The 15,465-nt window shown below is 46.7% G+C and overlaps 1 protein-coding gene across 7 annotated transcripts in view; it reads right to left on the reverse strand.

The window, feature by feature from the left end:
• Positions 1–15,465, reverse strand: part of b3gntl1 (UDP-GlcNAc:betaGal beta-1,3-N-acetylglucosaminyltransferase-like 1) — a 54,625-nt gene that overhangs the window by 26,312 nt on the left and 12,848 nt on the right. For 6 of the 7 annotated variants that reach the window (XM_042314546.1, XM_042314548.1, XM_042314545.1 and 3 more), the window contains 2 exons: positions 8,220–8,285; positions 2,646–2,741 (listed from right to left, as the gene is read on the reverse strand). In XM_042314546.1, the coding sequence (XP_042170480.1) occupies positions 2,646–2,741; positions 8,220–8,285 (162 nt within the window). The remainder of the gene's footprint in view (positions 1–2,645; positions 2,742–8,219; positions 8,286–15,465) is intronic. The other variant, XM_042314549.1, reaches the window with a different exon arrangement.

A 15,465-nucleotide genomic window follows, 5' to 3' on the forward strand; every position in this document is an offset into this window, starting at 1 on the left:
AGACGACAGGACTGCACTGAATCACAGAGCTCTACGTTCCTCTCCCTGAGTTAGCGCTGAATCACAGAGCTCTACGTTCCTCTCCCTGAGTTAGAGCTGAATCACAGAGCTTTACTTTCCTCTCCCTGAGTTAGAGCTGAATCACAGAGCTCTACTTTCCTCTCCCTGAGTCAGAGCTGAATCACAGAGCTTTACGTTCCCCTCACTGAGTTAGAGCTGAATCACAGAGATTTACGTTCCCCTCACTGAGTTAGAGCTGAATCACAGAGCTCTACTTTCCTCTCCTGAGTCAGAGCTGAATCACAGAGCTTTACTTTCCTCTCCCTGAGTTAGAGCTGAATCACAGAGCTTTACGTTCCCCTCACTGAGTTAGAGCTGAATCACAGAGCTTTACGTTCCCCTCACTGAGTTAGAGCTGAATCACAGAGCTTTACTTTCCTCTCCCTGAGTCAGAGCTGAATCACAGAGCTCTACTTTCCTCTCCCTGAGTCAGAGCTGAATCACAGAGCTCTACTTTCCTCTCCCTGAGTCAGAGCTGAATCACAGAGCTTTACTTTCCACTCAAGTATTTAGGCTTGCAAAATTCAGCAAACTTTCAGAAAATTCCCAGGTTTTACAGAAATCCTGGTTGGAAGATTAATATTCTCTCCTGATTCCGGGAATCTTCCAACCGGAATCTTTGCGCGATACCAGCTAGAGGTCAACCGATTAATCGGAATGGCTGATTAATTAGGGCCGATTTCAAATTTTCATAACAATAGGAAATTGGTATTTTGGACGCCGATTTTTTTTATTTTTATACCTTTATTTAACTAGGCAGGTCAGTTAAGAACTAATTCTTATTTACAACGACGGCCTAGGAACGGTGGGTTAACTGCCTGTTCAGGGGCAGAACGACAGATTTTCACCTTGTCAGCTTGGGGGATCCAATCTTGCAACCTTACAGTTAACTAGTCCAACGCAATAAAGACCTGCCTCTCTCTCGTTGCACTCTACAAGGAGACTACCTGTTACGCGAATGCAGTAAGCCAAGGTAAGTTGCTAGATAGCATTAAACTTATCTTATAAAAAACAATCAATCATAATCACTAGTTAACTACACATGGTTGACGATATTACTAGATATTATCTAGTGTGTCCTGCGTTGCATATAATCTGACTGAGCATACAAGTATCTAAGTACTGACTGAGCGGTGGTAGGCAGAAGCAGGCGCGTAAACATTCATTCAAAACAGCACTTTGTGCATCAAGCATTGCGCTGTTTATGACTTCAAGCCCATCAACTCCCGAGATGAGGCTGGTGTAACCGAAGTGAAATAGCTAGCTAGTTAGCGCGCGCTAATAGCGTTTCAAACGTCACTCACTCTGGGCCTGTGGTTGTTTCCCTTGCTCTGCATGGGCAATGCTGCTTCGAGGGTGGCTGTTGTTGTTGTGTTCCTGGTTCGAGCCCAGGTAGGAGCGAGGAGAGGGACGGAAGCTTTACTGTTACATGGGCAATACTAAAGTGCCTATTAGAACATCCAATAGTCAAAGGTAAAGGAAATACAAATGGTATAGAGAGAAATAGTCCTATAATTCCTATAATAACTACAACCTAAAACTTCTTACCTGGGAATATTGAAGACTCATGCTAAAAGGAACAAACAGCTTTCATATGTTCTCATGTTATGAGCAAGGAACTGAAACTTTAGCTTTCTTACATAGCACATATTGCACTTTTACTTTCTTCTCCAACACTTTGTTTTTGCATTATTTAAACCAAATTGAACATGTTTCATTATTTATTTGAGGCTCAATGGATTTTATTGATGTATTATGTTAAGTTAAAATAAGTGTTCATTCAGTGTTGTTGTAATTGTCATTATTACAAATACAAATAAATAAATAAAAGCGGCCAATTAATCAGCTTTTTTGGTCCTCCAATAATCGGTACCGGCTTTTTTGGTCCTCCAATAATCGGTCTCGGCTTTTTTGGTCCTCCAATAATCGGTCTCGGCTTTTTGGTCCTCCAATAATCGGTCTCGGCTTTTTTGGTCCTCCAATAATCGGTCTCGGCTTTTTTGGTCCTCCAATAATCGGTCTCGGCTTTTTGGTCCTCCAATAATCGGTCTCGGCTTTTTTGGTCCTCCAATAATCGGTCTCGGCTTTTTGGTCCTCCAATAATCGGTACCGGCTTTTTTGGTCCTCCAATAATCGGTATCGGCTTTTTTGGTCCTCCAATAATCGGTATCGGCTTTTTTGGCCCTCCAATAACCGGTATCGGCTTTTTTTGGTCCTCCAATAATCGGCATCGGCTTTTTTTTGGTCCTCCAATAATCGGCATCAGCTTTTTTTTTGGTCCTCCAATAATCGGTATCGGCTTTTTTGGTCCTCCAATAATCGGTCTCGGCGTTGAAAAATCCTAATCGGTCGACCTCTAATACCAGCCCATCCTAAAGCCAGGAGTCATCTCTCTCTCTGTCACACACACAAATGTAGGTAAAATAATTCTGGAATTTTACACAAGTGGTCCTCCTGTTTCCTCTGGTGTGTGTGTGTGTGTGTGTGTGTGTGGAAACTGCAGGCTCCATCCTGTTTCCATCGGACATGGTCACTGCCTGGCACGCGACCCCCCCCCCCACACACACACACTGAGTGTGTGTTACCTGGGTGCTGAGTTGATCCTGGCTGATGTTGTTGATCCAGCGTGTGTAGCGCTCAGTAGATCCCTCTGGATCCCTGCGGACCTGACAGCCAATCAACTGAGAGAAACACAGACATCTCTTAGTGATCTACTAGATACATGTGATCAACACAGACACTCACACACAAACAAACCACACATGATTTATGGAAGAGACAAAGAGGGAGGGCTAGAGAGAAACACACCAAGAGAGACATAGAGAGAGAGAGAGAGACAAAGAGAGACCGACAGAGCGAGACAGACAGAGCGAGACAGACAGGGGGGGTTAGAAAGGATAGAGAGAGAAAGAGAGGAACAGAGAGGAAAATGTAAGAGAAAAATACAAAGATGAATGCTTCTTCTGTTCTGCATCCTAATGATCCACCAGAGAGATGAAATTCGCAGACGAGTAGGTAAACCACCACTTCCCTCCGTATTACTGGCCAACGTGCAATCATTGGAAAACAAACTGGACAACCTACGATTAAGACTTTCCTACCAAAGGGACATTAAAAACTGTAATATCTTATGTTTCACCGAGACGTGGCTGAATGAGAAGGATAATAAAGAGATGGCTGGCTTCTCCTTCTTCTCCATGCATCAGCAGGACAGAGAAACGCCGTCTGTTAAGACGAGCGGCGGGGGTGTGTGTCTATTTGTCAATAGCCTACTACACCGGCTCTGACGCTCGTCTGATGTGGCAGGGCTTGAAAAATATTACGAACTACAAAGGGAAACCCAGCCGCGAGCTGCCCAGTGAAGCGAGCCTCACCAGACGAGCTAAATGCCTTTTATGCTCGCTTTGAGGCAAGCAACACTTAAGCGTGCATGAGAGCACCAGCTGTTCCGGACGACTGTGTGATCAAGCTCTCCGTAGCCGATGTGAGCAAGACTTTTAAACAGGTCAACATTCACAAAGCCGCGTGGCCAGACGGATTACCAGGACGTGTACTCAAAGCATGCACGGATGAACTGGCAAGTGTCTTCACTGACATTTTCAACCTCTCCCTGTCTGAGTCTGTAATACCTACATGTTTCAAGCAGACCACCATAGTCCCTGTGCCCAAGGAAGCGAAGGTAACCTGCCTAAATGATTACCCGCCGTAGCGCTCACGTCTGTAGCCAGGAAGTGCTTTGAAAGGCTGTTCATGGCTCACAACAACACCATGCCGGAAACTAGACCCACTAGACCCACTCCAAATCGCATACTACCCCAACAGATCCACAGATGACACAATCTCAATCACACTCCACACTGCCCTTTTCCACCTGGACAAAAGGAACACCTATGTGAGAATGCCCTCATAGTGCCCTCAAAGCTCATCACTAATATAAGGACCCTGGGACTAAACACCTCCTTCTGCAACTGGATCCTGGACTTCCAGATGGGCCGCCCCCAGATGGTAAGGGTAGGCAACAACACATGTGCCGCTCTGATCATCAACCCTGGGGAACCTCAGGGGTGTGTGCTCAGTCCCCTCCTGTACTCCCTGTTCACCCACTACTGCGTGGCCAGGCACGACTCCAACACCATCATTAAGTTTGCTGACGACATAACAGTGGTAGGCCTGTTCACTGACAACGATGAGACAGCCAATAGGGAGGTGGTCAGAGACCTGGCAGTGTGGTACCAGGACAACAACCTCTCCCTCAATGTGAGCAAGAAGGAGGAGCTGATCTGAAATACAGGAAAAGGAGGGCAGGCCCCCATTAACATCAATGGGTCTGTAGTGGAGTGGGTCGTGAGATAACATCTCCAACTGCCATGGTCCAAACAGACCAAGACATTTGTGAAGAGGGGAAGACAACACCTTCCCCCTCCCCAGGAGACTTAAAGTCCCCAGATCCTCAAAAAAGTCCTACAGCTGCACCATCGAGAGCATTCTGACCGGTTGGATCACCGGCCAGTATGGCAACTGCTCAGCATCTGACCGTAAGGCGCTACAGAGGGTAGTGCGTACGGCCCAGTACATCACTGGGGCCAAGCTTACTTCAATCCAGGACCTTTATAATAGGCGGTGTCAGAGGAAGACTATGCATAGTCACTTTACAAATTACCTCAACTAACCTGCACCCCCGCACATTGACTCGTTACCGGTACCCCCTGTATACAGCCACATTGTTGTCATGTAATTGTATTGTGTTACTTAAAAAAAAAAATTGCTTTAGTTTATTTTTTCGTATTTTATCTACCAGACAGATGGAGAGGAATGATCTACCAGACAGATGGAGAGGAATGATCTACCAGACAGAGAGGAATGATCTACCAGACAGAGGAATGATCTACCAGACAGATGGAGAGGAATGATCTACCAGACAGATGGAGAGGAATGATCTACCAGACAGATGGAGAGGATTGATCTACCAGACAGAGGAATGATCTACCAGACAGATGGAGAGGAATGATCTACCAGACAGATGGAGAGGAATGATCTACCAGACAGATGGAGAGGAATGATCTACCAGACAGATGGAGAGGAATGATCTACCAGACAGATGGAGAGGAATGATCTACCAGACAGATGGAGAGGATTGATCTACCAGACAGAGGAATGATCTACCAGACAGATGGAGAGGAATGATCTACCAGACAGATGGAGAGGAATGATCTACCAGACAGATGGAGAGGGATGATCTACCAGACAGATGGAGAGGAATGATCTACCAGACAGAAGGAGAGGAATGATCTACCAGACAGAAGGAGAGGATTGATCTACCAGACAGATGGAGAGGATTGATCTACCAGACAGATGGAGAGGATTGATCTACCAGACAGATGGAGAGGAATGATCTACCAGACAGAGAGGAATGATCTACCAGACAGAGGAATGATCTACCAGACAGATGGAGAGGATTGATCTACCAGACAGAGGAATGATCTACCAGACAGATAGAGAGGAATGATCTACCAGACAGATGATCTACCAGACAGATAGAGAGGAATGATCTACCAGACAGATGAATGATCTACCAGACAGATGGAGAGGAATGATCTACCAGACAGAGGAATGATCTACCAGACAGATGGAGAGGAATGATCTACCAGACAGATGGAGAGGAATGATCTACCAGACAGATGGAGAGGAATGATCTACCAGACAGATAGAGAGGAATGATCTACCAGACAGAGGAATGATCTACCAGACAGATGGAGAGGAATGATCTACCAGACAGACAGAGAGGAATGATCTACCAGTGGAGATGTAAAACAACCCTAAAGTGAACCCATATTATTATTCCACATAGCTGAACCAATCCCTCTCATTTCCTCTCTACACCCTGTCTGCTGCACACCCACACAGTTCAAAGGGCAAATAAGCAGAGAAAACCACATGGCCTTACTTACCTTTTTCCCCATTCACTCTCTCTGTCTCTCTATTATCTCTCTGTCATCTCTCTGTCTCACTATTATCTCTCTGTCTCACTATTATCTCTCTGTCTCTCTCGCTCTCTTTTATCTCTCTCTCTCTATTATCTCTCTGTCTCTATTATCTCTCTGTCTCTCTATTATCTCTCTGTCTCTCTATTATCTCTCTGTCTCTCTATTATCTCTCTGTCTCTCTATTATCTCTCTGTCTCTCTCTCTCTATTATCTCTCGGTCCCTCTCTCTCTATTATCTCTCTGTCTCTCTCTCTCTCTATTATCTCTCGGTCCCCCTCTCTCTCTATTATCTCTCTGTCTGTTATCTCTCAGTCCCTCTCTCTCTCTATTATCTCTCTGTCTCTCTCTCTCTCTATTATCTCTCGGTCCCTCTCTCTCTAGCCACCCCCCCACCATCTCCTGCAACTCTCCCTCACCTACTACACATGACTCCCTAACCTTTAGCCTGTAATCCCACAGCTCACACTGAGACACACCTTAATATACACCCACCCACACCACTCTACCAGAAACACGACCCCAGTGCACAGGACAGAAGGAATGTGAGGAACTCCGGACATACAGAATGTTAAAGTTTTCCTGTCTGTTATGATCATTTAGAGGAGACAGGGAGAGCAGGAGGGAGAGAGGGAGGGATGGGGAGATGGAGGGATGGAGAGAGAGAGAGGGACGAAGGGGGGTAGATGGAGAGGGAGGGAGATGGAGAGATGGAGAGAGAGAGAGGGAGGGAGATGGAGAGAGAGAGAGGGAGATGGAGAGAGAGAGAGGGAGGGAGATGGAGAGAGAGAGGGAGGGAGACGGAGAGAGAGGGAGGGAGATGGAGAGAGAGGGAGGGAGATGGAGAGAGAGAGGGAGGGAGATGGAGAGAGAGAGGGAGGGAGATGGAGAGAGAGGGAGGGAGGTGGAGAGAGAGAGGGAGGGAGGTGGAGGGAGATGGAGAGAGAGGGGGAGGGAGGTGGAGAGAGAGAGGGAGGGAGGTGGAGATGGGAGAGAGAGGGGGAGGGAGATGGAGAGAGAGGGAGGGAGGGAGATAGGGAGATGGAGAGAGAGGGAGGGAGATGGAGAGATGGAGAGAGGGAGGAGATAGAGAGGGAGGGAGATGGAGAGATGGAGAGAGAGAGGGAGGGAGATGGAGAGAGAGGGAGGGAGGTGGAGAGAGAGAGGGAGGGAGGTGGAGAGAGAGGGAGGGAGGTGGAGAGAGAGGGAGGGAGGTGGAGAGAGAGGGAGGGAGGTGGAGAGAGAGAGGGAGGGAGTGAGAGGGAGGGAGTGAGATGGAGAGAGGGAGGGAAGAGATGGAGAGAGGGAGGAGAGAGGGAAGGAAGAGATGGAGAGAGGGAGGAGAGAGGGAAGGATAAGAGGGAGATGGAGAGAGGGAGGAGATGATGAGATGGAGAGAGGAGAGTGGGAGGGAGGAGAGGAAGAGAGGAGATGGAGAGAGGCAGGGAGGATAAGGAGAAAGAGCGAGAGGAGATAGATGGAGATATGGAGGGAAGAGATGGATGGAGATATGGAGGGAGGAAATGGAGAGGAGGGAGGAGATGGACAGAGGGAGGGATAACTCATCAGACTAGAGCTGTACTCCCTGGGCTCTAGAGGGAGGGATAACTCATCAGACTAGAGCTGTACTCCCTGGGCTCTAGAGGGAGGGATAACTCATCAGACTAGAGCGGTACTCCCTGGGCTCTAGAGGGAGGGGTAACTCATCAGACTAGAGCTGTACTCCCTGGGCTCTAGAGGGAGGGATAACTCATCAGACTAGAGCTGTACTCCCTGGGCTCTAGAGGGAGGGATAACTCATCAGACTAGAGCTGTACTCCCTGGGCTCTAGAGGGAGGGATAACTCATCAGACTAGAGCTGTACTCCCTGGGCTCTAGAGGGAGGGGTAACTCATCAGACTAGAGCTGTACTCCCTGGGCTCTAGAGGGAGGGATAACTCATCAGACTAGAGCTGTACTCCCTGGGCTCTAGAGGGAGGGATAACTCATCAGACTAGAGCTGTACTCCCTGGGCTCTAGAGGGAGGGATAACTCATCAGACTAGAGCTGTACTCCCTGGGCTCTAGAGGGAGGGATAACTCATCAGACTAGAGCTGTACTCCCTGGGCTCTAGAGGGAGGGATGACTCATCAGACTAGAGCTGTACTCCCTGGGCTCTAGACAGACAGTAGTACTTACAGAGGTAGAGTTGAAGAGGCAGGCCTCGTATTGGAGATGTATTCGCTGAGGCATCATCACATCATCCTGGAACACATAGTTACAGTTAGCATGCTCTCTCTCACACACACACAGTTACAGTTAGCATGCTCTCTCTCTCACACACACACAGTTACAGTTACCATGCTCTCTCTCTCACACAGTTACAGTTAGCATGCTCTCTCTCACACACAGTTACAGTTAGCATGCTCTCTCTCACACACACACAGTTACTAGTTAGCATGCTCTCTCTCACACACACAGTTACAGTTATCATGCTCTCTCTCTCTCACACACAGTTACAGTTAGCATGCTCTCTCTCACACACAGTTACAGTTAGCATGCTCTCTCTCACACACACACAGTTACAGTTAGCATGCTCTCTCTCTAAACACAGTTACAGTTAGCATGCTCTCTCTCACACACACACAGTTACAGTTAGCATGCTCTCTCTCACACACACAGTTACAGTTAGCATGCTCTCTCTCGCACACAGTTACAGTTAGCATGCTCTCTCTCACACACACACAGTTACAGTTAGCATGCTCTCTCTCACACACACACAGTTACAGTTAGCATGCTCTCTCTCACACAGTTACAGTTAGCATGCTCTCTCTCTCACACACACAGTTACAGTTAGCATGCTCTCTCTCGCACACAGTTACAGTTAGCATGCTCTCTCTCACACACACACAGTTACAGTTAGCATGCTCTCTCTCTCACACACACAGTTACAGTTAGCATGCTCTCTCTCACACACACACAGTTACAGTTAGCATGCTCTCTCACACAGTTACAGTTAGCATGCTCTCTCTCTCACACACAGTTACAGTTAGCATGCTCTCTCTCACACACAGTTACAGTTAGCATGCTCTCTCTCTCACACACAGTTACAGTTAGCATGCTCTCTCTCACACACACAGTTACAGTTAGCATGCTCTCTCTCTAAACACAGTTACAGTTATCATGCTCTCTCACACACACACAGTTACAGTTAGCATGCTCTCTCTCACACACAGTTACAGTTAGCATGCTCTCTCTCTAAACACAGTTACAGTTAGCATGCTCTCTCTCTAAACACAGTTACAGTTAGCATGCTCTCTCTCTCTAAACACAGTTACAGTTAGCATGCTCTCTCTCTCTAAACACAGTTACAGTTAGCATGCTCTCTCTCACACACACACAGTTAGTTAGCATGCTCTCTCTCTCTCTCACACACACAGTTACAGTTAGCATGCTCTCTCTCTCTCTCACACACACAGTTACAGTTAGCATGCTCTCTCTCACACACACACAGTTAGTTAGCATGCTCTCTCTCACACACACAGTTACAGTTAGCATGCTCTCTCTCACATACACACAGTTAGTTAGCATGCTCTCTCTCACACACAGTTACAGTTAGCATGCTCTCTCTCTCCCACACACACAGTTACAGTTAGCATGCTCTCTCTCACACACACACAGTTAGTTAGCATGCTCTCTCTCACACACACAGTTACAGTTAGCATGCTCTCTCTCACACACACAGTTACAGTTAGCATGCTCTCTCTCTCTCTCTCTCTCTCACACACAGTTACAGTTAGCATGCTCTCTCTCACACACACAGTTACAGTTAGCAAGCTCTCTCTCACACACACACAGTTAGTTAGCATGCTCTCTCTCACACACACAGTTACAGTTAGCATGCTCTCTCTCACACACACAGTTACAGTTAGCATGCTCTCTCTCTCACACACAGTTACAGTTAGCATGCTCTCTCTCACACACAGTTACAGTTAGCAAGCTCTCTCTCACACACACACAGTTACAGTTAGCATGCTCTCTCTCACACACAGTTACAGTTAGCATGCTCTCTCTCACATACAGTTACAGTTAGCATGCTCTCTCTCTCTCACACACAGTTACAGTTAGCATGCTCTCTCTCACACACAGTTACAGTTAGCATGCTCTCTCTCACACACAGTTACAGTTAGCATGCTCTCTCTCTCTCTGAACACAGTTACAGTTAGCAAGCTCTCTCTCACACACACACAGTTACAGTTAGCATGCTCTCTCTCACACACAGTTACAGTTAGCATGCTCTCTCTCACACACAGTTACAGTTAGCATGCTCTCTCTCACACACAGTTACAGTTAGCATGCTCTCTCTCTCTCACACACAGTTACAGTTAGCATGCTCTCTCTCACACACAGTTACAGTTAGCATGCTCTCTCTCTCTGAACACAGTTACAGTTAGCAAGCTCTCTCTCACACACACACAGTTACAGTTAGCATGCTCTCTCTCACACACAGTTACAGTTAGCATGCTCTCTCTCACACACAGTTACAGTTAGCATGCTCTCTCTCACACACAGTTACAGTTAGCATGCTCTCTCTCTCTAAACACAGTTACAGTTAGCATGCTCTCTCTCACACACAGTTACAGTTAGCATGCTCTCTCTCACACACAGTTACAGTTAGCATGCTCTCTCTCTCTCTAAACACAGTTACAGTTAGCAAGCTCTCTCTCACACACACACAGTTACAGTTAGCATGCTCTCTCTCACACACAGTTACAGTTAGCATGCTCTCTCTCTCTCACACACAGTTACAGTTAGCAAGCTCTCTCTCTCACACACAGTTACAGTTAGCATGCTCTCTCTCACACACAGTTACAGTTAGCATGCTCTCTCTCTCTTACACACAGTTACAGTTAGCATGCTCTCTCTCTCACACACACCGTTACAGTTAGCATGCGTTAACTCTCACATACACACACAGTTAAGGTTAGCATTCTCTCTCATACACACACACCACGCGTGTTCTCTCTCTCTCTCACACACACACACACACACACACACACACACACACACACACACGCACAAACTTACAGTTAGCATGCTCTCTCTCTCACACACAAGGTTAGCTAGCTCTCTCACAAACATTTCAAGGTGTGTTGATGGGTTTAACAGTGTGTTTGTTATGACTAGAGCACTCCGGGAGGTCGCGACCTTCAGAGAGGATCTAAACAGACATGTTCAGAATCAACACTTACACACACAACACACCAGAGGTTGACAGAGAGAGAGAGAGAGACAGCGAGAGAGAGAGAGAGAGAGAGAGACAGAGAGAGAGACAGAGAGGTGGAAAGAGAGAGAGACAGAGAGAGAGACAGAGAGACAGAGATAGAGAGAGAGACAGAGAGGTGGAAAGAGAGACAGAGAGAGAGACAGAGATAGAGAGAGAGACAGAGACAGACAATTAGACCCAACCAAATCATGAGAAAACAAAAAGATAACTACTTAACACATTGGAAAGAATTAACAAAAAAACAGAGCAAACTAGAATGCTATTTGGCCTTACACAGAGAGTACACAGCGGCAGAATACCTGACCACTGTGACTGACCCAAAATTAAGGAAAGCCTTGACTATGTACAGACTCAGTGAGCATAGCCTTGCTATTGAGAAAGGCCGCCGTAGGCAGACATGGCTCTCAAGAGAAGACAGGCTATGTGCTCACTGCCCACAAAATGAGGTGGAAACTGAGCTGCACTTCCTAACCTCCTGCCCAATGTATGACCATATTAGAGAGACATATTTCCCTCAGATTACACAGATCCACAAAGAATTCGAAAACAAATCCAATTTTGAAAAACTCCCATATCTACTGGGTGAAATTCCACAGTGTGCCATCACAGCAGCAAGATTTGTGACCTGTTGCCACGAGAAAAGGGCAACCAGTGAAGAACAAACACCATTGTAAATACACCCATATTTATGCTTATTTATTTTATCTAGTGTCCTTTACCATTTGTACATTGTTAAAACACTGTATATATATATAATATGACATTTGTAATGTCTTTACTGTTTTGAAACTTCTGTATGTGTAATGTTTACTGTTAATTTTTGTTGTTTTTCACTTTATATATTCACTTTGTATGTTGTCTACCTCACTTGCTTTGGCAATGTTAACACATGTTTCCCATGCCAATAAAGCCCTTGAATTGAATTGACAGAGAGAAAGAGAGACAGAGAGACAGAGAGAACCAGAAATGAGGGTCTACTATACAAATTGATGGAAAGAGGTGTTGGGGGAAAAACATGACATTATGAAACCCATGTACACAAACAACAAATGTGAGGTTTTTCTTCCCACAGGGCCGTGGGGTGACACAGGGATGCAGCTTAAGCCCCACCCTCTTCAACATATACATCAACGAATTGGAGAGGGCACTAGAACAGTCTGCAGCTTAAGCTCCGCCCTCTTCAACATATACATCAACGAATTGGAGAGGGCACTAGAACAGTCTGCAGCTTAAGCTCCGCCCTCTTCAACATATACATCAACGAATTGGAGAGGGCACTAGAACAGTCTGCAGCTTAAGCCCCGCCCTCTTCAACATATACATCAACGAATTGGAGAGGGCACTAGAACAGTCTGCAGCTTAAGCCCCGCCCTACTAGAATCTGAAGTCAAATGTCTACTGATGATCTGGTGTTTCTGTCCCCAACCAAGAAGGGTCGTCAGCAGCACCTAGATCTTCTGCACAGATTCTGTCAGACCTGGGCCCTGACAGTAAATCTCAGTAAGACATAATGCTGTTTTAAAAAAGGTCCAATCACCAGGACCACAAATACAAATTCCATCTAGACACCGTTGCCCTAGAGCACACAAAAAACCATACATACCTCAGCCTAAACATCAGCGCCACAGGTAACTACCACAAAGCTGTGAACGATCTGAGAGACAAGGCAAGATGGGCCTCCTATGCCATCAAAAGGAAAATAAATTCAACATACCAATTAGGATCTGGCTAAAAATACTTGAATCCGTAATAGAACCCATTGTCCTTTATGGTTGTGAGGTCTGGGGTCCGCTCACCAACCAAGACTTCACAAAATGGGACAAACACCAAATGTAGTTCTAATTCCACAACAACTGTTGAACCACATCAGGAGGCCAAGAGTAGCTGCCCTTTCATTGAACTGTGACCCTGAGAGACTGTGGTGTTTCTATAGCAGTGTACATGTGATGGGAGAGTCTGTAAATCAAACGCCCACCCTGATAGACATCATCATGATATCATTCTGTTTCTATAGCAGTGTACATGTGATGGGAGAGTCTGTAAATCAAACGCCCACCCTGATAGACATCATCATGATGTCATTCTGCCAGGTGGACGACTTTACAGTCATCATTTAACTGGGAAGGTTTTTGGAGGAAGCCTTTAGGAATGACTGTTTCTGCACGCTGACTGTTTCTGCACGCTGACTGTTTCTGCACGCTGACTGTTTCTGCACGCTGACTGTTTCTGCACGCTGACTGTTTCTACACGCTGACTGTTTCTTCACGCTGACTGTTTCTGCACGCTGACTGTTTCTGCACGCTGACTGTTTCTACACGCTGACTGTTTCTTCACGCTGACTGTTTCTACACGCTGACTGTTTCTTCACGCTGACTGTTTCTGCACGCTGACTGTTTCTGCACGCTGACTGTTTCTACACGCTGACTGTTTCTACACGCTGTTTCTTCACACTGACTGTTTCTACACGCTGACTGTTTCTTCACGCTGACTGTTTCTACACGCTGACTGTTTCTTCACGCTGACTGTTTCTGCACGCTGACTGTTTCTGCACGCTGACTGTTTCTACACGCTGACTGTTTCTACACGCTGTTTCTTCACACTGACTGTTTCTACACGCTGACTGTTTCTTCACGCTGACTGTTTCTGCACGCTGACTGTTTCTGCACGCTGACTGTTTCTGCACGCTGACTGTTTCTGCACGCTGACTGTTTCTGCATGCTGACTGTTTCTTCACGCTGACTGTTTCTTCACGCTGACTGTTTCTTCACGCTGACTGTTTCTGCACGCTGACTGTTTCTGCACGCTGACTGTTTCTTCACGCTGACTGTTTCTTCACACTGACTGTTTCTGCACGCTGACTGTTTCTACACGCTGACTGTTTCTGCACGCTGACTGTTTCTACACGCTGACTGTTTCTGCACGCTGACTGTTTCTACACGCTGTTTCTTCACACTGACTGTTTCTTCACGCTGACTGTTTCTTCACGCTGACTGTTTCTACACGCTGACTGTTTCTGCACGCTGACTGTTTCTACACGCTGTTTCTTCACACTGACTGTTTCTACACGCTGACTGTTTCTTCACGCTGACTGTTTCTGCACGCTGACTGTTTCTGCACGCTGACTGTTTCTGCACGCTGACTGTTTCTGCACGCTGTTTCTGCACACTGACTGTTTCTACACGCTGACTGTTTCTGCACACTGACTGTTTCTACACGCTGACTGTTTCTGCACGCTGACTGTTTCTGCACGCTGACTGTTTCTGCACACTGACTGTTTCTACACGCTGACTGTTTCTGCACACTGTCTGTTTCTACACGCTGACTGTTTCTACACGCTGACTGTTTCTACACGCCGACTGTTTCTGCACGCCGACTGTTTCTGCACGCCGACTGTTTCTGCACGCTGACTGTTTCTACACACTGACTGTTTCTGCACACTGACTGTTTCTACACGCTGACTGTTTCTACACACTGACTGTTTCTGCACGCTGACTGTTTCTGCACGCTGACTGTTTCTGCACGCTGACTGTTTCTACACGCTGACTGTTTCTACACGCTGACTGTTTCTGCACACTGACTGTTTCTACACGCTGACTGTTTCTGCACGCTGACTGTTTCTACACGCTGACTGTTTCTACACGCTGACTGTTTCTACACGCTGACTGTTTCAGCACGCTGACTGTTTCTACACGCTGACTGTTTCTACACGCTGACTGTTTCTGCACGCTGACTGTTTCTACACGCTGACTGTTTCTGCACGCTGACTGTTTCTGCACGCTGACTGTTTCTACACGCTGTTTCTGCACGCTGACTGTTTCTGCGCGCTGACTGTTTCTGCACGCTGACTGTTTCTGCGCGCTGACTGTTTCTGCACGCTGACTGTTTCTGCGCGCTGACTGTTTCTGCACGCTGACTGTTTCTGCACACTGACTGTTTCTACACGCTGACTGTTTCTACACGCTGACTGTTTCTACACACTGACTGTTTCTGCACGCTGACTGTTTCTACACGCTGACTGTTTCTACACACTGACTGTTTCTGCACGCTGACTGTTTCTACATGCTGACTGTTTCTGCACGCTGACTGTTTCTACACGCTGACTGTTTCTACACGCTGACTGTTTCTGCACGCTGACTGTTTCTACACGCTGACTGTTTC

This window comes from Oncorhynchus tshawytscha, unplaced genomic scaffold (genome assembly GCF_018296145.1).
Source record: "Oncorhynchus tshawytscha isolate Ot180627B unplaced genomic scaffold, Otsh_v2.0 Un_contig_5561_pilon_pilon, whole genome shotgun sequence".
In the NCBI taxonomy this organism is placed as follows: domain Eukaryota; kingdom Metazoa; phylum Chordata; class Actinopteri; order Salmoniformes; family Salmonidae; genus Oncorhynchus; species Oncorhynchus tshawytscha.